Source organism: Zootoca vivipara, chromosome 1 (assembly GCF_965207765.1).
Source record: "Zootoca vivipara chromosome 1, rZooViv2.hap1.1, whole genome shotgun sequence".
NCBI lineage: Eukaryota > Metazoa > Chordata > Lepidosauria > Squamata > Lacertidae > Zootoca > Zootoca vivipara.
This window is the reverse complement of record NC_142582.1, coordinates 55,578,878-55,606,475: the sequence shown is the minus strand read 5'-3', so window position 1 is coordinate 55,606,475 and position 27,598 is coordinate 55,578,878. Positions and strand designations below refer to the sequence as shown.

Sequence of the window (27,598 nt, the reverse complement as noted above, 5' to 3'; positions counted from 1 at the left end):
CTAGACAGCATCTTAAAAAGCAGAGGCATCACCTTGCCGACAAAGGACCGTATAGTTAAAGCTATGGTTTTCCTGGTAGTGATGTATGGAAGTGAGAGCTATAAAGAAGGCTGATCGCTGAAAAATTGATGCTTTTGAATTATGGTGCTGGAGGAGACTCTTGAGAGTCCAATGGACTGCAAGAAGATCAAACCTATCAATTCTGAAGGAAATCAGCCCTGAGTGTTCACTGGAAGGACAGATCGTGAAGCTGAGGCTCCAATACTTTGACCACCTCATGAGAAGAGAAGACTCCCTGGAATAGACCCTGATGTTGGGAAAGATGGAGGGCCCAAGCAGAAGGTGATGACAGAGGATGAGGTGGTTGGATAGTGTTCTTGAAGCTACCAACATGAGTCTGACCAAACTGTGGGAGGCAGTGGAAGACAGGAGTGCCTGGCATGCTCTGGTCCATGGGGTCACGAAGAGTCAGACACGACTAAACAACAACAACTGTCTGCTTGCACTTTTCTTTCCTTGCCAAAGTTTGTGTTCCTTTTTGTTTTCTTCCTTTGGACAAGTCTTTGGTGTGAGTTGTTGTTGTTTTTTTTAATGAAGTCTTCTTGCCTCTAACTGCTTCTTTGAGTCTGTTTGTGAGCCTCTTTGGCTAGCTACACTGGCATTCTCTTGACCCTAATGATAACTTTCCTGATCTATAAGATTGCTATGAGTTTGTGAGTGCCAGGTGTCTCTAACCCCTGGATCCAGCAAGGGTTATAACATAAGCCAGGCTAGCTTCCTCATGAAGTGATCACTTGGAGCATTAAGAGAACAAAGGAAAGGGAGCTCTGTGCTAGACAACAAACGGGCAGGATCCCTCCTTAAACTTTTAGATAATTAGAAAGACAATGTTGGAGTTTAGAGCAGAGTTTGCTGTGAGGTGGCCTAGAGGAGAAAGCTGAAGGCTGGAAAGGCAAAGAGCAAGCTGGGGTCAATTTCTGCTTGAATCCAAGGCTGTGGCTATAGGAAAAACAAAACCTTTGGGGGTGTGTGTTAATGCCTACATCAAGTTGTATATATGTATAAATAAACTATATATCATATCATAAAGAAACCACAGTCTCTGCTGTGCCTCATTCCCAAAAGTGAACATGAACCGTGGAACCCAAGGAATATTCCATCGCTCAGAGTTTGGGGTGGCGTGTGACAGTATACACTCCAGCTGAGTTTCTAAAACTGCATTTTTTAAACCAATTCCCAAGCGTTTTGGAGTGATTTGACCCTCTTGTCTTTGCCTCTCAACTTCCTTTCTACCAATCTCCCCATTACGAGGAAGTTGGTGGTGAAAAGCACAGAGTCCCTTCACAACAGACAGGTGATGTGCATGATGTAAGAAGAAAAAAACATCACTGAGCAGCTGAGATATTTGGTGTGTTCAGAGTACTTCAGAAATCACAGAACCTGATAAGAGCATCAGTAGCTCTGGTCTCCTGGTATTCAACTAGATTTTACTCAATAATAGACCCATTGAAATAAATTAATCTAATTTACTCATGTATGCAAATTTAAAGGGGTGTGTGGAGTGATAGGGAAAGGGTAGTACCTCTGGTGGGGGCACGTTGTGCACCTTCGGGGGTAGTTTTTCCACCTTTGGACCCCACTCTGCACTCAGTGCTCACCTGTGGCTCCTAAAAGCAGGGTCGTAGTGTTGTCCACCAGCGCCTCAGGTGGGCATGGAGTGCAGAGGGTGCTCTTCCTTAGTCCTCGCTGCTGCAAGGCAGGCACAAATATGCCAGGCAGGAGGGGGCCGTGTTGGGTGCTCTTCACCCTCCGCTCACCCAGCCTCCATCGCCAACGGATGGGGACTCGTACACTGACTCTCTTAGTGCTACATTGAATTTTTCCCATTTTGTTTTTAAGATGTGGTTACTCCAGAATATAGTACTGCCTGGAAGAATGGGTCTGATGTCTCATCAGTGCTCTGGACAGGGCTAAAATCCTGTGTCTGCTGCATTTCTGAAATGAGTGACATGTCAGTGGGAAAGAAAGTACAACACACCCATTTCAAAAATAATTTGAATTGGGCTCCTGCCCGGGGCGGTGATACCATCAGGTGCTCCAACCCAGTTTACCTAACAATTGCTTCATGCAAAAGGTAATCAGATGCTTCCTTATTCTTTGAACTCTATACCCTTGGATAATTTAACAAAATTGCTTGTGCACAACCCATACTTCTGTTTGGCTAATCGTATTTACAGCAGAGGTGGCTACGCTTTTTCTACACTCATCAAAAATAGTGTAGCGCACTAATTCCTTAGTACAGTGGTACCTCGGTTTTCGAACGTCTTCATTGACAAACATTTCAGTTTTTGAACGCTGTAAACCAGGAAGTAAATGCTTTGGTTTTCAAACATGCCTTGGAAGTCAAACATGCCATGTGGCTTCCATACTGAGTTTTCTGTATTGAGGCTTCTGTATTGAGTTTTCAGTTTTAGAACTCAAATGGTCTTCCAGAACAGATTATTTTCGAAAACCAAGGTACCACTGTATGTCCGAATTGATTCCTTACTTTCAGAGCTGTGACAGTTTTCCTGAAAGTAGCCGAACCCAGGCCATGCAGCAGGTGTAGGGAACCTACACCTTCAAATGGTGTCCCTTTAAATGGTGCTGAACTACAGCCCGGGATGATGGGAGCTGTAGTTCAGCCACATCTAGAGGGACAGAGGTTCCCCACACCTGCCATGGTGATATTTGACCTTGAAAACTGCCTTCAGTGTCACTTGTTTCCCTGTATGCATTAGCAATAGTGCTTGCTTTGAACTTGCCAACACCTACCACAATTAAAATAGGATTTTGTGGCAGGCATACTGCTAATGGATGTTTACTCTTTACACTCCTAATTCTGGAAATATACATCCAATTTTGAATGCAGTAACTTATGCACATTTAACTTGTGTGCATTCGGCTTTATGTGCTTGGCAAAATAAATAAATGAATAAAAAGGGAGCAGGCGTCCACCCACCACTGAACCCAACGTGTTTTGAGACTTTGGCTTTAGGTATGTTCCCTGAAACATAACCACCATGTACTGTAAATTGCAGGCTGTACTGTAAATTCCATAAGTCAGGTTACAGGATTTGACTTCATGAAGAAATAATCATTAAGTGTGGAATAGCTATGTGGGATGGCTAGCCCTGCCCTCAGGTGCACAACATGTGCGCCACTCCGGGTGCTGGAGCAGCTAGCTCTGCCTCTGGATGTGCTGGAACTGGGTTCTGGCTGGGAAAAAGCCCTGCATTTGGCCCTTCTCCATGAGCGTTCCTATTATTTGTTGAGCATGAGATTTGATGGCAAAAGAAATCTTTTATATACTGAAGATTGGAAATAGTTGGATCCCTTGCATGGTCAGAGAAGCTGAAACATAGTGGAAGCATCTATGAGCCAGTAATGACTGGCATTCCTTCACCTCCTGAAAATCTTTGAGTTACTCATGCAAGTACAAAAAAATGTGTAAAACACGTTTTTGCATAAAAGTCAGGAGTCTGCGGTACCTTTGCTAGTAGCAAATGTCAAGGAACTAACTTTTCATAGTATGGATGAAGATGATTGTGACAGCTACAGCAATGGTGATATTAGACCGGAACATTGCTTTTCTCCTAGGAAAAAAAGGTGCCAGTACTGTGTACCCTTGTGTACCCCCAGAAAAAAACCTAAATAGTTTGTTAAGAAGTGTAGTCTATAAAACCATTCTTCTCACTGTCTGTCCAAATCAGAGAGACAGTGGCACAAAGCATCTTCTGGATTGTCACCCATGAAAGCAAGTGACAGCTGCAAGGAACACCCACCACCTTTTCAACTGCGCCATCCAGCCTGGCCACCCCGTTGCGACGCCCCTGCACACCTAGGGCTGCATCCAGCGCGCCTGGGGCGGCCTCTGCCGCACCTCTCAGTGGGCGCAGCGGCGCCCCTGGTGGCCTGGCGCCCCGCGCCACCGGACCCGGCCCTAGAGACGGCCCTGACCCTCATCATCTAGGCCAGTGGTGGGGAATCTCCTGACTGTGAGCCTAATTATGCCTGTCAGACCTCCCCATTTGGCCAGCAAGCAGTGGTATGCGGTCAGTGGACTAGGGGGACTAGGCTAGTCCCCCATTGTTTCCCTGGCACCTCCTTCCCAAAGCCCGGGAAGCTTCTGCCCAGCTTAGGGGAGGGAAGTGCAATGCTCATGCATGTGACATCATGTGTGCGTTGGCCTCCCACCAATTGCCCTCGCAAGCTGATGCCTCTGGCCCTAACTGTTCCCCTATGAAAAAATTCATGGTATGCCACTGCCAGCTAGGCCACTTCAGCCACACCAAACCCATCTGCCCCACACCTGATGTCAGGTGCGGGATAAGTAAGGGCATGGCGTTGCCAAAATGGTGGTGACAGGCCATTTGTAAGCACTGGTGCTCAGCTGATTACTGGGGCTTCCATACAGAGTGCTGTACAAGCCCTGATGATGAGCTGATTGTTGGGGCTTGCAAAACACTATGTGTTGTCATGGAACAGAAAGATCAGTGGTCCCAGCTGTATGTGAAACCTGGCCCATAAGAGAGCATGCAGTTCCATCTGCATAATCTCTGGCTAGTGTAGCAATCAGTGTTTTTTCTACCCTGTTCTCACTGTGGCTAATCATGTGCCTTTGGGAAGCCCACAAGTAACACATGAGCCCAGCAGCACTCTCCCAACAATCCAAGCAGTATATAGCCATTATGACAAGTAGCCATTGATTGCGTTGCACACTACCCCAGTCTCTGCGCAGTGCAAAATACCAGGGGCTCCAGCCACTTTTGTGAGGTTCAGTTTCCTTGGAATAAGGAACAGCAGAGACTTGGTGTGATACATGGTTTATTTACATGTATGTACAACCTGAGCAAACGATGGAGAGGCTCACAGCATTAAGAGCCGCATAAGGTCTTGCTTCTCCCATAGCCACAGCCATGCTTCATTTCTATCAGGCCTGCAGCCTGCTTCTAGCTCTCACACACAACTCAGCTTTGTCCCTAACTACCAGCCAATTTTTTTGGGGGGGGATACCCATTTGCCTGCCCCGCTTAGACCCACTTCCTATGTTACCTTAACTGCCCATACTTAGGGGGCCACTACCAAGAAGCTGGCCTGGCTATTTCAACTATGGAATCCTTGCTGGATTCAGGAATTAGAAGGGGCAGCCTAACACCCACCCAGCCACACAACTCACAATCATCTCCTCCTTCATGCAAGGCCCAGTGGCATCCTCTCACATGCTTCCTGCTCTGGCAGTGAGGAAGTGGGAGCAGAGGAGGTGGTCCTCTTGCTTACTTGCTGGGATGCAGCAATCATCCCTGGTGTCACCACAAGAGAGCGGCCAAGACTTTAGCTTGCCAGGGTGAGCAAGGGCAGGCGAATGACTCAACAAGTGTGTGCACTGCCAAGTGGTCAAGAGGTGCCAATCCGTCTGCAGACGAACAGCTGCCTTTGCCTCGCTGGCTGCCAAGTCACCAGGATTCTTGTTAGGAGTGGCAGCTTGTTGTGGGGGAGGGGATCAGGACTTTTGTTATTGGGGGAGCAGAACCGACGTGGTGGTCAATTAAGTATTTCTATTGTTTTATTTGATCTATGGGGGAGGAGGGTTACGGCCATGCACCCCTTCCCGGGAGAAAAGCTTAGCCAGGGGCAGAGGCCGCGGCTATCTCCTGTGGGCAAGGACCTGGCCCAGAGCCGCTCCCGAATGTGCATCTCGTCGCCCCTCGACTGAGGCTGCGTTTTTATCGTCAGGGCCAGGCAGGACTCAGAAGCCTGGCTTCGCCAGGCAAAGAGAACCGATGGCGAAGTTCGTTGGCGTCTCAAAACCCCAGCGGGACTCGCTCCAGGGCAAAGCGGGTCCCGGGCTGCAGCCAGAGGGAAAGCGCGCCCGTGCAGACCCCACTACTTGCAAACCGCGCCAAGCGCGAAACTCTTCCGCTCCGCCACAAAACTGCCTCCGGGCTTGTTCGCTGCCAGCCAATAGGCGGGTTCAGGAGGCGTGTCCGACGGAGCAACAAGCCAATCGCACGTGCAAGAGGCCGGGCCGAGCGTCCCACTCTTACCGCCGCGGGAGAATTGGCATGGCTGTGTTGCGTCTGGCGACGCGGGCGAGAAGTCGCTGAGCAGGTGGCGTCGGAGAACGGGATGGCCCCGCAGCAGAAGCCTAGCGCGGAACTGGTCCTGCACCGGCCGCCCTCTTCGGCCATGCGGCTCTTCACCTGGAACGAAATCCAGGCCCACACCAAGCAAGGCGACCCGGGGCGAGAGATGTGGCTGGTGGTCGACAGGAAAGTGTACGACGTCCGCAGCTTCTACCTGAGACACCCCGGGGGCTCCCGGATCCTGATGAGCCACCTTGGGGAGGACGTGACGGTGAGATGCGGGTTGGGGATCGTGTGAAAAGTGTGAAGGAGGTGATGGAGGAGAGATAATTAAGCTGTCCCGGGAAATTGCATGTCCGTCGGTCCCGCATTCCTCTGTTCTGCTGTAAATCCGGAGAGCCTCAGATTAAGGTCTGAGGGACATATGGTGAACGGGTGTAGTCCGTTCGTCGATAAATAACAGTATGGTATGGTAATAAATCATTTAGGAGTCAATTCTCTTGTAACCTATTTACTACCTTGTTGGCAGTAAATTCCTTAGTCAAGGCACTGTAATTAAAAATTATCCCATTTTCATGCTGAGGGGAAATCAGTGCTAAATCCTACTATGCATCCTTGTAACATAGAAGAGCACAGGTGTGTGTGTGTGTGTGTGTGTGTGTGTGTGTGTTATATGTAATATATGTATACTGTATATATATATTGATCATTTTGAACTTTTCAAATGACCTTTCACCTGATGCAAAAGTTGCAGATACAGTGAGAATAATGTGAGGTCATAAGCGTAAATTGCTGTAAATGCCTAGAATATTATATTTATGAATAAATTGATAGGCTGCCAAAGCTGTGCATTTTTTCCTGAGGTTGATTGTACAGTATAATCGAAACATACTCCTGACCTCAAAGTCAGCAGCTGTTGAACCAATGTTTCCCTCAAGATGCAAAGATCCATCTTAGCATCCCTTTTAAAGGGCATCATCTCAGTTTGTCCCATTTTAGTCAAAGATTAAATATCAAATATGAATCTCTGCTTGTCTTTAAACTGCACTGTTTGCTTAAATCTGCCCACTAGTTGAGCAATTGTTTCATCCACCATAACATAGGAATTCTGTTTGGGAGTTGTCTTTTAGATCCAGACACCGTCTGTTTTGCATTGTCCCATGATGCTGCTTGGGCAATGATCTCTGCTGATATTCGCTACTGATGTGGATGAGGTTGGTTTAACAGGAGCAGATGGCCCTCAGATTGCATTTTTATGAGGAGAGAATTGCTTGCCTGCAATGCTGCTGAGATAAAGACATGGCAGACTGCCTATAAAGGAGGGCTTTTGTGACCCCATAATGAGTGGGGCCCTGGGCATTGGCCAGTTTGCTTTTAATAAAGTCACACTGCTTTGTGGTGGACTCCTAACTCCCATCAACCTTACCCACCTTTGCTAGGGATGCTGAGCTGCAGCATCTGAACATTTGAAGTGCAACACATTCTATAGCATTTTAGGGCTAGAGGAAGCTCATTTGCTCTGCTGATCTGTCCTGAAATGATGCTGCAAATTGCAGCGGTGAGTCATGCATGTTGTTTCAAAGGACATGATCCTAATGACCCTGGAGCAAGCTAACATGAAATTGGGTATTTTTATTTATTTTTATTTGCTTGTCAAAAAACTAGAGTTCAGCAGCCTTGTAATTTACTCTTAATTTGTGGTTGGGTCATGTTCAACAGGATCTAGAAATTCAAGTTGAAGTAATCTACCTGCATAAAGCACGCACCAAAGCCCCCTGCAGTGTTAACAAATTTAGCAAAACAAAAATAATGGACAATTTCCTAACTTTTGACAACGCCCCCTAAACCAGCTGCCTTCCTCACCCTCTCTAACAATAGGCTCCCACGTCAGCCTGCTTGACAGCAGGAGTGGCTGCTCAGCACTTAAAGTGCTCTGCAAATTAATCTGCACCCTGCCACAGGCACAATCCAGTTTGTTCTCTCTTCCTCCCCCGTCCCCCAGTGACTACCACATTCCAGAAATTATTTCAAGGAGGAATCTAAATGGCTCCTAATGCCAAAGTTTTCTCAAGCTACATCAGTCAGTATTTGAGAACCACAGTCTTACTAGAAAGGTTTTTTTAAAGACCGAACAACAACTTTGTATAGAATTGTTTTTTATTTATTTGCTTTAGTTCTAACCCTCATCCCCACCCCAAAATAATATGTCGGTTTGTCAGCACACCCACTGGCCTCCACCAAACCTGTGGAGGTATTTCCTAAGCCACTTCCAAAGATTTTTCTTTTGTTGTGGCAAGCACCGACTTGTAAGAACTCATTTTTCTATCTATAAGGAAGTGTGAGACTATCGAAGGCTGCATACACACCATACATTTAAAGCCTCCCCCCCAGAAAAAAACCTGGAAACACTACTTTGTTCAGGGTACTGGGAATTGTAGCTCTGTGAGGGCTAAACTACAGTTTCCAGGGTCCTTTTGGGGGAGTGCTTCAAATGTATGGTGTATAACCTGCATTAAGCCCCTTGCAAAGGGCTTTCTCCCTTTCATTCTCTGCTTCCTTCTACTTTTTTCATTTCTGAGTTTGGGTTTAAGGGGAATATAGGCATGACTCCCATTGAAATTGATGGGACTTGAGTCCCACTAACTTAGGGACTCCAGCCAACCATATGCCTCCTCTGAAACATACTATTTTGGTCTCCGAAATGTATTTTGGCTGGAAGAAGGGGATTTGGTGCAGGGTGTGTGTTGCATTTTAGGAAAAAGAAACGGCAAAACCACCAATAAAGAATTTAAAGAGAGGTGTGAGAAATGCCAAAAATATACCTTGTAGCATCTCTGTGCCCTTCAGATGAAGTTAGACTCCAGCTCCCACCATCCTTCTCCAGTGGCCGTGCTGGCTGAGGGAAGCTGGAGTTCAACACCATCTTGAGGTTGAAGCCCCCAGCCTGAAAACTCAAGAAAAGGGTTGCTACCAACTAACGAAAATTCAGGAAGAACATTTTGATGTTAAAGAGCTGCTCAACAGTGAAACAGAGTCCACCCTTGGAAGGTGGTGGGCTCTCCTTCTCTGGAAATTTTTAGGCAGAGGTTGGATGGCCATCTGTCATGGATGCTTTAGTTGGGATTCCTGCATTGCAGGGGGCTGGAATACATGACCCTCAGGGTCCTTTCCAAACTCTCCAATTTTATAATTCTGTGTGTGACCTGCCAAGGAGGCCCTCTCAGCAATTCCATCTGTGCATCCAGCCAGGCTGTGAAGACATGATGATTATTGGGCATTGCTCCTCAATTATGGGATCCCTTTCCACTTCAGGCGTGCCAGCACCCAAGCTTGAGCATCTTCCTTGAGTGTTACAATAGCTACTTGTATTTTGGGGCTGGCTTGGGAGCACATGGTCCTGTCAAAAAAGAGGTTGTATTCCATATTATTATTTTTGCCTTTTGGTACCCACTCCAAGCTTTCAGGATGGGCTGGGCTATATGAATCTGAGGCCCCATGTGCTGTATATAATTAAAGCAGTATCGCCACTATGAAAAGTCATGGTTGCCCCCCAAAGAATCCTGGGGACTGGGAGGGTGCTGGGAGTTTTAGGAAATCTCTATTCCCCTCACAGAACTGTGATTACCAGGGTAGTTTAATAGGAGGTGGTTATGTGTGAAGCATGCAAGCCTGAATCTTATGCTGGCTCATTCCTGTAAAAGCAATTCAAGCCCTCCAAATTGCCTAATGAGTTTAGACTACAACATAGTCTTCATTAGATGTAATGATCACTTACCTCCTGAAAAAGGAGTTTCTTTTCCTTTGAGGGAACACTTGCCCCAATCAACTCCCCCCCACACATCCCGGACCTTTATGAACTTCTCCTCTGTTTGTTGCTTTGAATATTACTGTGGATCAGGAGCGGCCTCCCTTTTCAATTAGCAATAATTGCACCCTATATTAACCAGGGTGTTGCTTGAGGCAAAACAGTAAATGGTGCCACCGTCTCCTCCGCCACTGCAGCCTGAGGCAACTGGAGGCAAAGGTGCTTGGGGCCCTGGGTACCTAAGCACCCACAAAATTCCTCATGAAGGGGCCGGGCACCCACAAATTTCGGTGCCAGGGCCATGCACGCTGCATGGCACCCATGGCCCCGGGCACCAACGGTTGCAGGGACAAGCTGGCACTCCTGACTGGAGGAGCAGCCTCAGGATGCCCTAGCATGCTGAAGGTGGCAGTGAAGAAAGAGGGAGGCTGGAGTGGAGCAGGCTACAGTGGCAGCCTTGCTCTTCCCAGGTGGTGCATGGGCAATATGCACTGGATCTCTTGCCCCTCTCAGCTGTCCCTAGCCTGCTACCTGAGGTGACTGCTAATGAACAGACTGGTTCTGAATCTGTACCTTCAGGGCTCTGCAGGTCAGGAGCAGGGGAGTTATAGACAATTCCAGCCAGGATATTCTCATTATAGCCCACAATCCTCGAGTCTTGGGATATCGGGTGATGTTCCCAGCTGCTGTAAAAACAGCCCCTCCGACTTCCCACAATCTGAGCAACTTGTTGCTGAGGGAGGCTTTGCCATTGTTTTCTGCTTACCTGCTTCAGCCTGCCTTTGCCAATCTTGAAAATGCTGGTCACCTGAAGGAAACGGAGCCAGTGAAAATCATATGTACATGAATTATGGGGTGATGGTGGCATTTGTCTATGCATATCATTTCTTGATTAAAGTTCTGATTACTGTATCTCTGTTGATCAGCAAAACGTCTTCTGTGTCAGATAAGAAATCATAGTGTTTACACAAGCTTTTGAAACGTCTTGCACACAAATTACCATTTTTGATTCGCAAAGCAGAAAGAGAGGGGTACATTGCTCAAATATTTCCCACGACCAGTGATGGAATAAGTGCTAGGAGTGAGGCCACTGTCACACACCTTTGACTATGTCTGCAAATCATTTTGGCCCCCACCCCACAACCTTTAATCATTTACCTTAATTAGAGGCAACGTGCTCTTGATGTATTTAATTGCTGCAGTGACATAACTCAACATTACCATTTCAAACTGAAAAATAAGTAGGGACTTCCATTTAATTTCCAGCGGAGTGCAGGGCATTCTGGCAGGCGCTGCAGTTGAAACAAACCCTATGACTGTTTCCAGATTGATTGTTTCTGTCACTACCCACTCATCTTTCTATGTCCCATCCACACAAGGAGGAACTGTGACATAACTGCTGTGGGTAGGGTCTTTTGAAGATTGGCACACATTCACTATAACACTTGAGGTGGCCGCCATTTTATGACATCTATTAGTTTTATTCAAAAATATTGTAATTATTCCAAAAGTCTCTCTCTCTCTCTCTCTCTCTCTCTCTCTCTCTCTCTCTCTGTGTGTGTGTGTGTGTGTGTGTGTGTGTGTGTGTGTCAATATAGATTTATATCACCATAATGTTTATAGGATAACACAAAATGTGATAATAGTGTTATACTTTTATAACACTATACTACAATCCTATTTTTTTTAAAAAAAAATCTGGTCAGTGGTGTTTTAGTAGTTTGGTTAATGGTGGTGATAAGAGACTTAATTTTTCCCCCCAAGGGAAAATAGCATAGAATGATAGTGTTGGAGCACTACAACTCTTTCAATAGTTTAAAAAGAACATATCCAGAAAATATTTTAATGATAATTAAAAGATATAAAAAATAGTGTCACAAATTGATGCTCACCACAAATGTTCTAATGAATGTGTGCTGAACCCTTTCCTGGTTCATCGCTATCCATGTCAAAGCCTCCACACTTTTAAAAAGATGAAAGAATGGTGATAAAGGTGTCTTATACCTGTGGAGATTGCAGTGGTCTTCTGATGGAGACCAGCCATTCTGGTCTGAGAAAGATGGAAGAACTAAAAGGGAAATGTAGGGTGACAATGATTGGATGGGTGGTGTTTTTTTACATATTTAATATTTATATGCTGCTTTCCAATGCAAAGTCCAACATGGTGGCCTCCCAATGTCAGTGTTGGAATTCTAGCCCATCATACATATCTATCTATCTCTATCTCTATCTCTATCTCTATATCTATAGCATCTACCAGTATGTCTATATCTACATCTGTATATATCTATATATCTTTGCATTGCATTTTCAATAGTAACAGCATACTGTACAAAAAATGTTGATAACATACCAAAAGTGAACAGGAAAATGGAAAAAAGGAAGAAGAGAGTAAGGGAGAAACCATATAAAATAAAATTGTGCAAGTTTCCCATTCATCGAATTGTAGTGTTGGAAGATACCCCCGAGGGTCATCTAGTCCAACCCTCTGCTATGTAGGAATCTCAGCTAAAGCATTCATGACAGTTGGCCATCCCACCTCTGCTTAGAAACCTCCAACGAAGGAGAGTCTACCACCTTCCAAGGGAGTCGACCCTCTCTTCCCATCAGTACGTTTAGTTGGAATCTCCTTTCAACTTGAATCCACTGCTTCAGGTCCTACTCTCCAGAGCAAGAGAAAACAAGCTTGCTTCATCTTCAGTGTAACAGCCCTTTAGATATTTGAAGGGGGCTATCATTTCTCCTCTCTTCTTCCAGCTAAACGTACCCAACTCCCTCAACCATTCCACATAAGGCTTGGTTTCCAGACCCTTGATCGTCTTGGTTGCCCTCCTCTGCACACAATCATCATCACCATCACAGCATCCTTTTCTAAATTACTTGCCTATGAATTACAGAGGAGGTGAGATTTATAAGTACAGTAGGTACATGATCAGACTGGAGAAATGCTCGTTCATGTCCATGACTAATTTCCCATTGCACAAATGCACAAATGGGATTGTGTTAATCACATTTCAAAGAACTAATCCTTTGTTGCTTCTTGCATAATCACAGCATCCTTTTCTAAGTGCTCACAGACCGACCATTTAATTATTTGTTCAAGGACCTTCCCTGCTATCAATGTCAAACTCAGTGGTTGGTAGTTACCTGGGTCTTCTCTCCTTGCCTTTTGAAGATGGGGAATAATATTTGCCTGCCTTCAGTCAGCAGGGACTTCTGATAATTCTGAAAGATTATAGACAGAGGCTCCAGGATTGCATCCGCAAGCTCCTTTAGTACCATTGCGTGCAGCTCATCAGGCCCTGGGGATTTGAATTCATTTAAAGTAGCCAAGAGTTCTCCTTTCCTATCTTGAGCTGCAGCTCCATCCTTTTATAATTTATTTTGTTATTACCAGGTTGGGCACTGCTTTACTTTTGGGTAAAGACAGAGGCAAAGTAGATGTTGAGCATTTCTGCCTTCTATCTGTCGCTCAGTAGCATTTCTCCATGCAGAAGACCTGCTACTTGCTTGTTCTTCCTCTTGTTTCAAACATAACCAAATAAAGCTCTGTTAAAATTAATTTTAACCTCTTTTGTAAGCCTGAGCTCATTCTGTGCTTTAGCCCGCCTGACTCAAAGTAAAGCAGTAAGCATCCTGATCTCAGCAGTTTCAATAAACATGGAATTTAAACAAGAGTATAGACAGCGTAGAACAGTCAGGTGTAATTCCAAATGTCTCTGTCTCATGATTTCAGCCATTTACTTTTGAGCTACCGTAATTAATAGATATCAGTGTTTCTACTGTTCCTCCCAGTCCAAATTTGCGATATATTTCTAAATCTTTCCTTCTACGGTAGCAATGCTGACACCATATTCATCCCTTCATTTTGTTCACTGTCTTTATTTGAAGAACAGGTTCCCTGCCCAGCCATACATTTGCTGTATATCCAGACTGCCCTGTTCCTTCCCATGAGTTCAACCCTAGTTCTTTTAGCATCTCTTTCACCTGCTCATATTTGTAGATGCTCATTAACTGCACTCAAACGATAGGTTCGTGCATACCTTGCCTGACAGCTGTCATTGTTCACATTTTTGCAATGAATTGCTAGCCCCAAAGGGAGATTATTCACCCGAAACACCCACCTTGAAGCTGCATCATCTTTTTTTTGGGGGGGGGGTGTGGAGAAGTGGAAATCCCTGCTTTGCCCCCTCCCAGTTTTTCACACCTGCGTAAGGACAGAACTTGAAACGCATTGTAACAAATTCCTTTTGCACAACAAGATGCTTACTGGTATTTCAAAATGACTGAGCCTGCAATAAAAGCAAAAGGTAACCTAGAACTATTGATACATGCTATTGCACATGAAACTCAACTGCGCAAACCTATGCCTGTCTATTCAGAGGTTAGTTGTCATAGGGTGGAGTGCTTTCCCTTGGGAGGCCTGCGCTGCACCCAGCTTCTTACTACTTTGCCGCCAGGCATTTGGGCAACAGCCAGCGATAGTGTATTGTAGTGTTAAATCCATTTTATTTAGTACAATTTGTTTAAAGTAACTGCACATTTGTTTTGTACAGTTACTTTATATTGTTTAATGTGTGTAAATTGCTTCAGGATTTTCAGTGGGAAGCAATCTGTGAGGGCTGGCCCATTAGAGCAGCTAGTGCACTGGCCTACCAGTCTAAGTCTGTCCTCAGCCATTTGCCCCCTGCCTGCCTTTCTTACCTGCAGCTGGTTCAGGTTTGTCCTCCTCCTCCTCCGTGTCTGTTGTCCTTGTAGAACTCTGCAGGGAAAAGAATGGGAGCAAAGCTAGAATGAGTTGGCTCTGCTTAGCTAAATGGACCAAGGATCTCATAGAATTCATAGAATCATAGAGTTGGAAGGGACCCTGCAGATCATCTAGTCCAACCCCCTGCAATGTAGGAATATAGTTGTTCCATCAGAGATCGAACCTGCAACCTTTGTGTTATCAGCACCATGTTCTAACCAACTGAGTCAGACCATCAGTGCAAGAGAGCTTCCTTTGTTCTAATATTTTTACTTCCATCAACTTTCTGCTGTTTCATGACTGTCTCATTTTCATAGAATCACATTCTCTCTCTCTCTCTCTCTCTCTCTCTCTCTCTCTCTCTCTCTGTGTGTGTGTGTGTGTGTGTGTGTGTGTGTGTGTGTGTGTGTCTGTGTCTTATAGGTTCGTGTAGTCCAACTCCCAGCTCAGTGCAGGACATCCAGAGCTAGGGCATCCTAAACAGATGCTGAGGATGAGCTCAATACACACCACCCATCTGCCACTTATCCCACCAACTCCTCATCTGTTGCTTTACTTTTTGATAATCCTACATTCCTTTAAGAGGAACATTGCCAGAGAAATTGGGGGGCTTGAAGTAGCACGAGGGAGCAGGGCACACACTGGCCTCACTCAATATTTCTTGGTGTTGATTTTGCCTTTCCTCCCCCCCCCCTGTGGACTTATAGGATGCCTTTGAAGCGTTCCATGTCGACAAGTCATTGGTGAAGAAGTATTTGAACCCGCTGCTGATTGGGGAGTTGGCACCAGATCAATCTAGTTTGGAACCCAGCAAAAATGTAAGTCTCTCCTAACCCCTGGATGTGAGATGTGAATCCAAGAAGTAAGGTTTCCCTCCATTCATGTTATATGCATTCTGGAGTGCCTAAAGGAGGATGCCATGCGCTGGTCTGAACCTGTAAACGGTGGAACAGGGGCTGATAGAAAGGGAGAATCCCTGAGCAGAATTAGACATTAGAACTCTGGTCACACCTTCCCTTTGCTGCTCCTTAAGGGCACATGCTACTCCAGCATTTCCTAGAGTAGAGGCAGCTGTCATTTTAAAATTTCTTCTTCACAGGAATCACTGATCATGGACTTCCGTGAGCTCCGCACCACTGTAGAGAAGATGGGACTCCTGAAGCCCAACACTTACTTTTTCATGGCGGTGCTCCTTCACATCCTGCTCTTGGATGCTGCATCCTGGCTCAACTTCTTGTATTTTGGAACCTCTTTACTGCCCTTCACTGTCTCTGTAGTGCTATGTACAATGTCCCACGTAAGTTGTCTTGCTCCAAAGGCTGGCCTTCTGTTCTAAGCACCTGAAACCAGCTTCCTTTGTCATCTTCTACTACCCTGGTGAAGCCAGAGCTCATTCTGGAGGTCATCTTTATCACTGGGATTTTTGTCACTTCCAGCATTAATGGGTGCGATGCCAGTCCTTTGCAGTGAGACGTTTGTTTAGCCTTGGCAATTTATGAGTTGTATGGGTATTATTCAGAAATTCATGCCTGCATTTACCTAAGTACTGTAGTATGCATGGCACACAGATTACGCTAGAGCTACCACATGCAATGACATGGTGGCTTCTTTTGAATTAAATGATGCAGAAGGGACCCCAAAAGCCGTTCAAATGATAGGCAGGACATTGTTTTAAGCAATCTCCTTTGCTTTCCAGAACCAGGCTTCATGGTTCCAACATGATTTGGGGCACCTTTCCGTCTTCCAGAAGCCCAAGTGGAACCACCTGCTTCACAAATTTGTGATGTGCCATCTTCTTGTAAGTGCTTGTTTTTGAAAACTTTATTTTTTTGAGAGGGGTGGGAAGGGTAAGAGATCTGGATTGATGACCTGAAAATCAAACTACCATATTTTTGGACAATGTGCATAATACTCTAAAAAAGAGGGGGGGGGAACGTTCTAGTTCTTTGTGGATTTTTGTTCCCAAAAGCCTGCCAACAACCCTCCTATTGCATGGTGGGTGCATATATACTACAAACAAATCAGCTTTATACCAGGAGAGCTGTCTTGGCTTCCCCTAACGCAGGGATGGGGAACTTTTGGCCTTCAGCTGTTACTGGGCTACCACTGCCCCCTTCCCTGGCCATTGGCTGTGCTGGCTGGAGCTCATGGGATTTGCAGTTCCAACAGCATCCGAAGGACCACACGCTCCTCACCGCTGTCTAAATGAACCCTGGGTGCCTAGAATCCTCTTATTAGTCTCCCCGCTTCCCCCCGACAGCACCAGAGTTCCTAGGACTTCCTGCGAAGAGGGAGTGACTCTTAATGTGCCATAAATCCACAGTTCAGCGATCCCTTTGGCTTTTTACCTTTAGCTGTAGAATTGACTTCTTCTCTGACCTTCCTTTCAACAGGGAGCATCAGCCAACTGGTGGACTCTTCTGCACTCACAGCATCACGCAAAACCCAATTGCCACAGCAAGGACCCGGATATCGACATGCACCCTGCCTTGTTTGCTTTGGGGAAGACCCTCTCTGTGGAGGCAAGTCTCATGTTGCTCACATGCCCTTCAGAAAACAATGAATGCTTCCTGTTTGTTCCTATTTGTAGTGTAGCTGTATGTGTGGTAGCCAGATTTCTACCTTAAAAAACACACCACACCAACAAATAATTATATGGCACTTAATATTTTGGGGTGGGATGTTGGCTGTCTGGCAAGAAGTCTATGTAATAATGATATAGTTGCATTCAGGGAAGTGGCAAGGTGCCTGTAGGGCTGGGATGGGGACCTTGTGGCCATTCACGTGTTGTTGGACTCCAGCTCTCACCACCCCCAGTCAATATGGCCAGTGGCAATGGAAATTACAGGACGGCAACATACGAGGAGTTGCAGGCTCCCCCTTTCTGTAAGGCCATTTTTATCAGATTGTGACCTGATTTGTTTTCACAGCTTGGGGTAAAGAAGACAAAGTATATGCCTTACAACCACCAGCACAAGTACTTCTCCTTCAGTAAGTGTTGTTGTTGTTGTTTGAATTTATATACCACCCTATACCCGGCAGTCTCAGGGCAGTTCATAGAAAAGATCACAGTATATAAAATCAAAATAAAAACAATAAACCTATAACACACACCTCTAAAAGAGCCACATTTTAGAAGGGTATAGGGATGTCAATCAGGTCAACCAAAAGCCTGGTTAGAAATGAATGTTTTTGCCTGGTGCCTAAAGGTGTAAAATGAAGGCGTCTGGTGAACTTCCCTGGGGAGAGCATTCCACAGACAGGGAGCCACTGCAGAGAAGGCCTGTTCTTGTGTTGCCACCCTTTGCACCTCTCAAGGAGGAGGCACACAAAGGAGGGCCTCAGAAGATGACGGAGGGTCCGGGTAAGTTCATATGGAAGTATGACTTAACTTCCTGCAATGCCATGTGAGTTAGTGGAGTCCGTTGGCTAACGGTGAATTCTTATGGTACCATCGTAGTCATGGGCACATGATAGTGTGGAGCGGCTACATCTGCAAAAACCCTGTGCCCAGCAGGGGGACAGTGCTTTACACCTCTGTTCTACTTGACCTGTCACTCCAGAGCATTCTCATATTCCCTGTTGATAGAGGTTCCTGCCAGAGCAGTATTTCACCCCTGTAATGTGTATTTGCATGCCATACCTGGACCCTAACACCTTGTAGGCCACCATTGCGCTACAATGGAGCTTGGAAGCACAGGAGAGCACAGGACAGACTGTAGGGGAATCCCTGTGCCAGAGTGAGGGAATGAGTTCATCTTCCCAGTTAATGGGATCATATGGTTGGATCCAGACTAAATTAATGGTGGCTTAGTTCCGTTCAAATCAGTGGGACAAGTTAGTATTGACTAAGTTTAAGCCCCTTTGATTTCCGTGGGAACATAGCATGGCTAAGTTAGTCCAGATCCAGCCCACAGTCCAGAACATCCTGTACCCTGTTACTTTTAACTGTAGTAGAACCTTTTATTTAAGGCATTCTTCAGTAGCCCCACCTAAATTATCTGCTTGCACCATCTTCTTCCCGGTACATCTGGTTTATTTTACATATTTTGTATTTTAATTATGTGGCTAAGGCATCTTTCTTTTGCTATCTTCATCAGCATTGCCACCACTGTTGTTCCCTACCTACTTCCAATATCACACCTTCTACATTGCTTTCAAGAAGAATTACTGGGTGGTAAGTATTGCATTATCTGAGTTACTGATGAAGCAACAGAAGAGCCCTCACTCCTATTCCTGGCTGGTTGCCTTCTTGGGTGTTCTGAGGCATTTTGTGTTTTAGTATTTTGTTGGTAGCTGCTCAGAATGGCTGGGGCATCCCAGTCTGATGAGCAGCATAGAAATAAAAAAAATATTACCATAATCTCTCAAATTATAGAGCAATCACTAATGCTAGATCCAGTCTTGGCCTTGCTTTCAATACCGGTAGAAAGGAATACAAATCCCAGAGTTTCTTACAAGACCGTGGTCTTTCTGTTGCTAAGAATGTCAAGAAAGCCAAGAGTAAGTCAATGGAAATCTTGCTCACATCCTTCAGTTGATTATTGGTATGGTAGAGTGTGGGATCTAGCTCTCTCTGAGCATCTCACATTTCAAAGAAAAGTAAGTAGAGGAGAATCCTCTACTTTTTAAGCTATTTGGTATAAAATTTTGATATATGTCTCTATACAATAGACCCCCCCCCCAATAATTCAATTAAGTTTGTGGGGAGGGTATGTTTTAGAAGATTAGGATAAAGAGATGCCTTGGATTGTGATTATAAAAGGATACATTGCATGAATTAATGTAGGGTATTATCTTCCCTTTCCTTCCCCTCCATTCTATCTATTCTTATTCTCATTCTCCTTTGTTTTCTTTTTGTACTTTTTATGATGTTTGCATTTCATCTATATTTATCTTTATTTTAAAAACTGATAAAGTTTCTTTAAGCAAAAAAGTAGTAGTTTCTGCTCAACATCAGTTAAATTACATTACATTATGTTATCTTGATGGGTGGAGACATACATTGATTCGTACAAAATTTGGAACTTATTTTTCCATCCATTCTGTGTACACACAAAGGCTTCTTCAAAGCTTGAAAGAGCTATAAAGGGCACTGAAAACACCACTATTGTCCATTGTCTCCTGGAAATCCTGCTCAAATGCCTTTCTCAGCTATCAAAACCTATTCCCCATGCATCCTCAATCATCACAGCCTTAAGCACTAGAAACCTGTATGCTAAGCCTATGATCTATTACTGTGCTTGAGTACTTCAATCACAGTATTGTGCAATGAACATAGTTTCAACCACAAGGCCTATCAGGAAACTTTCTGTTGCACCTCTGGGGTAAAGGATCGTAGGGGACAATAACAATGTGAACTAAGCCTTTTCCATTCTGACAACTTCTTCCTTTTGATAGGATATTGCCTGTATGCTGAGCTTCTTCATCCGATTCTTCATCGTCTATGGGTGTTTTCTAGAAATAAAAAGTCTTCTTATATTCTTCTTTTTGGTCAGGTATTGTACAGCACAAAGCCCCTCCCCAATTCAGCGAAAGTTAGTCAAAGCTGCCTTAGTGAAAGCAGTGGGACTTGAGTTTACTTCAGCTGGCTTGGTTGGCCATCTATATTTCTGTGGTGGAAAGGCCCCAAAATTCAACCCTTTGTAGACTTCAATCCTACAAGAAGTCTGCAAAATAGCAAGAAAGGTATTAGAAGCATCCCCAGAACTGGTGTTGGAGAAATTTAAAAAGAGGTTCCTAGACGGGACATATCCTTCCCAGGCACCTAGAAGATAAAGGATGTAGGCTCCAAGTGAAAATATAGGCCTTTCTTGAAATACAAATGTGCACAGGATGCTCCTTATTTTTGAAGCTGTCCCTATGTGCACTGAGGCCACAAGGCAAGGCAAACAAACATGACACACACACCCCAACCCTTTTGTTTTGTATTCAGGCAACTAACTCCCAATTTACGTGGGGTTATGTTCCAAGGCACCGTGTGTTTAAGTGACACCGCATATATTCGAAACACCATTGAAAAAGCCTGCAAACACCTTGTTTCACCTCTACCCCGTTCTTCCCCTTTTTGTGGTGTTTTTGGATCACTTCCGGGTTCGGTGCAGTGCACATTTGCCTGGTTGCGCGCATATCAGATGCGCTTAAAATGGTTGCTGCCTGTAATTTTAATTTTTTTATTAAAAAAAATCTGATGTGCTCTGGAATCCACCATAACAATCTATTGAATACTATGTTTCATATCTGGTCCTTTGATTAAAATGAATTTTCAAAGTTAGCTGTAAGTTACTGTACTTTTTTAAAAGAAATGGTCTTCTCTTGGCATATTACAAGTAAAAAGTTAAATATTGAGACTCTGAGGGAGCTTAGGAAGCTCAGCCCAACATTTAAAATAGCCAAGGAGGCCAGGCAGGGCTGATTGGATTCCATTCCTCCGGTGATGAACCCTTTTCTGTGTCTGACTCTGCTTTACTGGGGTTATTTTGGAGGGCGGGGGTGGGGTCAGGAAGTTCTGCTTGCAATGTTTTCTGCTGAGTTGCTCACATTTTCTGCTGAAGTTTGTCTTTCCTAAAAATGATGGATTGGGAAGAGCGTTCAGAGCTGAATTGAGCAGAGATAGGAAAGGTTTGCTTGCTGCTATGGGAGAGTCTATTCACTTTTAGTTTTTTCTGCTTGTGGCTTTATAAATAAAATAATGTGAAAGCCACCTTTTTTCAGTTCAGTTTGAAAACATAGAAAAATGTGTGTGATGTTTTCAGGGAGCCAGATTTTTGTGCAAGACACCAAATTTCACACAAGGCTTAAAAAAACAAAAAACAATATGATTGGATTAGTGAATTACGCTTACTACTGTATTATTACTCTATTTCCCCATGCAGGATGTTGGAAAGCTCCTGGTTTGTCTGGGTCTCCCAAATGAATCATATACCCATGACTATAGATTATGACAAGAATTTGGACTGGGTGTCCATCCAGGTAATTTTTTTCCCCTCTAGCAACTGTGTGACTGTGTATGGGACTGCTCTATATCCTCTCAAAAGATCATTCTGGGTTCTAATTCAAGTTGACCGAGATGCTGCACTGGATGTTTATCAGGAAACTGGAGGAAAAGCAGACATGAGTTCGGATAAGGAGGCATTAGGGACGGGTGACTTGTAGCCCTTCAGATGCTGCTGGACTGTCATTAGCACCGTCCATGCTGGCTAAGGCTCATGGGAGTTGTAGTTCAACAACATCTGGTGGGGCCACAGGTTCCCCACTGCTGCTTTAGTGGGCTTAACTAGACTAGGGAATCATGGGAGCTGGAGATGCAGCAAAGATGCAGTCGTTTCTGTAAGTAGACAGGGTGGTAAAGAAGCAGGCGAGAGCAACAAGGAGTTTGTAGGAGCAAGAGGCTAGTTGATTCTGGGGATGGAGAATCCCTGGTCCTTCCAGATGACTCTGGGCAGATTCACACCATACATTTAAAGCACATCCAATGCACATTTAAAGCCCATGACTTCTCCCATAGTGTCTTGGGAACTGTAATCGCTCCCCCTTAATGGCAACCTTAGCAAATTGCAGTCTTTGGGTGATGCTATATGCCTTAAGGTAAAGGGACCCCTGACCATTAGGTCCAGTCGTGACCGACTCTGGGGTTGCGCGCTCATCTCGCATTATTGGCCGAGGGAGCCGGCGTATAGCTTCCAGGTCATGTGGCCAGCATGACAAAGCCGCTTCTGGCAAACCAGAGCAACACATGGAAACGCCGTTTACCTTCCCGCTGTAGCGGTTCCTATTTATCTACTTGCATTTTGACGTGCTTTCGAACTGCTAGGTTGGCAAGAGCTGGGACCAAGCAACGGGAGCTCACCCCGTTGCGGGGATTCGAACCGCCAACCTTCTGATCAGCAAGCCCTAGGCTCAGTGGTTTAACCCACAGCGCCACCTGGATCCCGCTATATGCCTTGGGTGTGCTTAAATGTATGGTGTGGGTCTGCCCTCCAACTCCTATCAGCCTTAGCCTTCTTGGCCACTGGTCAGGAATGTTGTTAGCTGTAGACCGGCAACATCTGGAGGGGTTACAGGTTCCCCATCCCTGGGCTTAGAGTATGGTTTAGGGGCAGAGGGGAGGCAGAAAGAACCCTGCAAGTATTTAAGAAGCAAGCAGAAGGAAACAAAGAGCGTGGAGAGTAGCTGGTAGCAAGAGGGACCAGAAACATACCCTTGAGTGAATGAGGAACATCTAAAGAAGATGTTCAAGCGGGAGAGGGGGTCATGTTGCAACTTGCCACTTTATTTACCTGTTGCTGACTGAGGTCTTTCCTCTGTGATAGGAAGTTGCCACATGTCCCAGATCTTTTGCTGGGAGAGGAAAGAACTCAAGCAGTGGTCAAACTGATGAATTTTGTTTTGTTTTTAAAGTATTTTTATTTTATTTATTAAATTTCTACACCACCTTTCACCCGAGGATCACCAAAGCAGCTTACAATAGAAAAACACAGATACATAACATAAAAATCATTGTTGATTGTGCTGTAACAATCAAACAAGCCTTTTTTTTATAAGGGGGGACGGGACAATGCATTAGGTTGATAGACTGTGACTGCTCACTTCACCAAATGCTAGCATTGCAACACTCACAAGCACATTTGTGTCATTGTGCTCTTATCATCAGTATTCTGTCATCATTTGACAAGCACCCAAAATGAAAGGGTGAGCCTTCTTGGGACCAGAGCAGGGCATCTCCTGGCTTCTGCTAGGACTGGATTAAAAGCTGCCAAAAAGAATCAAGTGAAACGAGACAAACCCACCTTCTTTGCTCCTCACAATCAGTCTTGGAATCCCAACATGCTTCAGAGAGCATCACTAAATTTCCCATTGTCCATAACAGTTGTCCACCACAGTATCACAGTGTAGCAGTAGTTCTCCTCAGTAACCCAGGAGGACTAGTGAAACAGACGGCCAGCACCCCTTCCCTTCTGAAGAACAATCTCTAGTTGGGTCTGAGGGTTGTAACAGTGAAAAGGGGGGAATGGGCAACATGGCAGACATGGGGCCCACTGTAGGCTCCTTGGTAACGTGAGGATTGCAAGAATGTGGTGCTGACATATAGTCAGCTTTGCTAACTATGGGAGGGATTTGGTAGTAACTTAGGGTTGAATCCAACAAGGCCGTTGTGCAAGCAAAACTTCTGCTCACACAACAGCATTTCTCTGCCCCCTTCTCCCTCTGTGCCCCACTGCCAAATCTGCTCTGGAGGGTTGAGGGGGAACTCAGGGCGCATTGGGAGGGATATGGTGGTGGGGGAAAGTTATTTTGCATTGAGTAGAAGTTCTACTTGCACAGTAACTTGGTTGAATGCAACCCATAGCTGTCATACCAGAAGAGAGAAAGCTGTCAAGTGCTTCAACACCCACCCACTTGTTATTTCAGCTCCAGGCAACATGTAACGTTGATCATTCCTGGTTCAACGACTGGTTTACTGGGCACTTGAATTTCCAGATTGAACACCAGTAAGTATGGACCGCAAGGAAGTGCTTTCTCTGGGTTGTATGTAGTTGAGTGGAACTGTGCTCACACAATGGGGCTTTTCTGGCTCTTGCCCTACTGCCCCTTGAAAAGCAACTCCCTGGGGATGCAGGACCCTCTGGAATAGTGTGAAATGGGACGTGGTGGGAGAGGCTACACTGGGAAAGGGAACGCAAGAGAAATCAGCGGCATTGCCTTGTGCAAGTAGACATGCTGTTCCAGTTGTGTGAAACTTCTTTGGATCCAAGCCAATGCAGCCTAGGAATTTTTTTCCTGCTGCGTGATTCTCTGTAGGAAGAACAAATGTCCAGTATGTGAAGCAATTTTTCTATTGTTCGGTTTTCTGGATGGCTGCCTTGTCTATGATTTCTACACCAAATACGATTAGCAGAACTTGAGGCAGAATTGTTTTGGTTTCCCCCGCCAGTCTTTTCCCTACGATGCCCCGGCACAACTACTGGAAGGTGGTCCCTCTGGTGAAGTCTCTGTGTGCCAAACATGGCATTGAATACAAGTGCAAGCCCCTGCTGACAGCCTTTGCAGATATTTTACGGTATGTATCAAAGGAGAAACGTGGCATAAAAATACAGATGTACAGTGGGAAGACAAGGCAGCTTACTCTTTTTTACTGCAGGGGTGGATAAACCAGTGGCATGATCAGACCAGCCAAGCAGCTTTTAGCACCCTGCTGCTCCCATAACATTTTACTGGCACTGCTTTTGGATATTTTGGCAAGCCACTGCTCTTGAGAGCCAGATGGAACACTCTGGAAACACGTGGGAATGCTGTAATGCAGGCATCCCCAAACTTCGGCCCTCCAGATGTTTTGGCCTACAACTCCCATGATCTCTAGCTAACAGGACCAGTGTTGGGGGAAGATGGGAATTGTAGTCCAAAACATCTGGAGGGCCGAAGTTTGGAGATGCCTGCTGTAATGCTTCCAGAATGCTCCAGTGTCTCCCAAGTTCTGACAATACACTGGGACACCCATTTCTGTTTCTGGAGCACCCTCAGTGGCAGTGGGCTGCCTCCCCCCGCAGAAGACATAACTGGTAACAATTGGCAGGGGCTGGCCAGCAGCCATTGCACAAGCTGCTCAACTGTTTTAAAGGAAAAGGTGCATTTCCAGAAATAACACAACAAAGTATGACTTGGAAGCATCGTTTTCAGTGTTTCAGCAGCCTTTTCCCAGGCCTTCCTGAATTAGTCGTTTCTGCAGCATTTAATTCTGGTTGCTTTCATGGTCTCCAACTTTGTTTTTCTATTACTTGTGGTGTTTTCTATTCCTGTACATCCCCACAGGTATTTTTAAAAATACAGGGCGATTTGTAAATTTTGAAATTAAAATAAGTAGCTGCCACACCCTTCCATCATTCTTGCAGCTGGCTTGTGGCTGGCTCATGGCCAGTTGGGGAATTGCATGCAGCTCTAGTGGCAAAAAAAGGTTGACTACTGCTGAGCTATAGATTTCTGCTTTCTTGATCTTTACCAAGATTCCTGCCTCTCTATTTAACTTGATTGGATCTCGGGCACCTTACCCTTTCTTTTCCCCAAGACTTAATTAGTTTTACCCCACCCTTTCTCTCACTGCAGTTCCCTGAAGGATTCTGGAGAGCTCTGGCTGGATGCCTATTTGCATAAATAAGTACTGGCTTCACAGAAAAGATTCATTCACGTTCTCTCCACAGATGCCTTGGACCAGCAGATTGCCTTGAACGCTTTTCCAACTCCCAATGTTTCATTGTTTCCTATTTATAATAAAATTTATGTCTGATACCATGCTTTCCCTATTTTGTACATCTCCCTTTGAACCTGGAAGTAAAAGTTGTTAACAGAGGTCCCAAATGAGCTGCTATTCAGTGAAAGGAAGAAAGGGGGGTGGGAAAGACTGTGCACTCTTTTAAAGGGCTTCTTTTCTCCGAATGATTTGAGATGTCATATGCTTATTCTCTGAAGACCCAATCCAGGTAAAAATTCTGTATGCTTAAGCCCATTGTCACCAATCATATGCTATTTACCTGGATGAGTAGGCAGCTCCTGGTCCAAAAAAAGGGTCTGCACCTCTGCATTTTTTCAACACCTGGCTTACACAATAGGAAGCCTACTACACACCAATTACCTAAACTGGATTGTGGACCATGTATGTGTGTGTGTGTTTCTAGTGCACTGGAGAGTGGGCTCAATGTCCCTTTCTTGATATTGCATAATGAACAACTACCAGGCCACAAAGTTTGTCTTATCCCCTTGAGAATGTCCCTGGATTGTTTGTTTGCTTTTACATACAAAGGTCCCAGGTTCATTTCTTGGCATTGCCAGGTACAGTTGGGCATGTCCTATCTAGAAAACCTGGAGCTGCTGCCACTCCATATAGACAGTACAAAGCTAGATGGACCAGGGGTCTAACTCAGTATAAAACAGCTTCCTATGTTGTTTCTATCACTTACAATGAGGGTGACTTGCAGAAACCACATATGGATATGGGTCATATTTCCTACTTTTCATGATAATCATGCATTTGTGAGTTATGAAAACTTTTAATCAAACCCATCAGCTAGCTGTTAAAGCAAAAAGGTCAAAGTACTATAGTAACACCTGAAGTACCGTAGAGATATTCTGGACTATCATTCCCATTATCTCTGCCCGTTGAATTGGGGCTGATGGGCGTTGTGGTCCAAAGTTTATGGGAGGTACCATGTCTTAAGGCAGACATAGGCAAACTCCGGCCCTCCAGATGTTTTAGACTACAATTCCCATCATCCCTAGCTAACAGGACCAGTGGTCAGGGATGATTGGAATTGTAGTCCCAAACATCTGGAGGGCTGGAGTTTGCCTGTGCCTGTCCTAAGGCATGCCAAAGGCACAACCCTGTTTAGACAGCTGTATATGCCTATTTGTATTCCCAACAAACAGAAGCCGAACAAAATTCTAGCTTCTACTGTCTCAAAACCTTGGCTACTTTAAATTAACAAACTATCACAATTATATTATTTTGTTTCATATCAGTCTGTTATATAGGCAGATGAAATAATCAAAAGGGAGCTTTATTGTATAGTTACTACCAGTCTTAAAACAGAAAAGTGCTAGTGACAGGATTGCTTCTACATTGGTTCTTTAAGTTTTCACCCTGGCACTAAAACCAACACAAACCTAAAATATGGAAAATGATAACAGAACTTTACAATTTGGTTTTCTTAATCTGAAGGCCAAACAGAAGAAGCGGTTTCATTTTTTTGGTGTTATGTGTTTATGAGCATGTGGTAAATAAAATTGGAGGGAAAATTTCTGGTGTAAAAAACCCTCACATACACACGTCTTCTACAATGTACATCAAAGTAAATCCAGCTTCTGCCTTTGAAGTCAATTCTGGCAAGTGTACAGTTCCCTCCCCCAACTCCCCAGATCTGCTCCAGACAA

General features: G+C 44.9%; 1 protein-coding gene across 1 annotated transcript; it reads left to right on the top strand.

The window, feature by feature from the left end:
- Nucleotides 1-5,442: 5,442 nt before the first annotated feature.
- LOC118089062 (acyl-CoA (8-3)-desaturase) lies at nucleotides 5,443-25,960 on the top strand. Its single transcript, XM_035123448.3, has 12 exons — nucleotides 5,443-6,396; nucleotides 15,385-15,495; nucleotides 15,777-15,974; nucleotides 16,374-16,475; nucleotides 17,071-17,199; nucleotides 17,608-17,668; nucleotides 18,778-18,854; nucleotides 20,078-20,175; nucleotides 21,553-21,649; nucleotides 24,089-24,168; nucleotides 24,612-24,737; nucleotides 25,778-25,960. The coding sequence occupies exons 1-12, from the start codon at nucleotides 6,169-6,171 to the stop codon at nucleotides 25,827-25,829; spliced, it is 1,359 nt and encodes a 452-aa protein (XP_034979339.3). The 5' UTR covers nucleotides 5,443-6,168; the 3' UTR covers nucleotides 25,830-25,960.
- The last annotated feature ends 1,638 nt before the right edge of the window (nucleotides 25,961-27,598 follow it).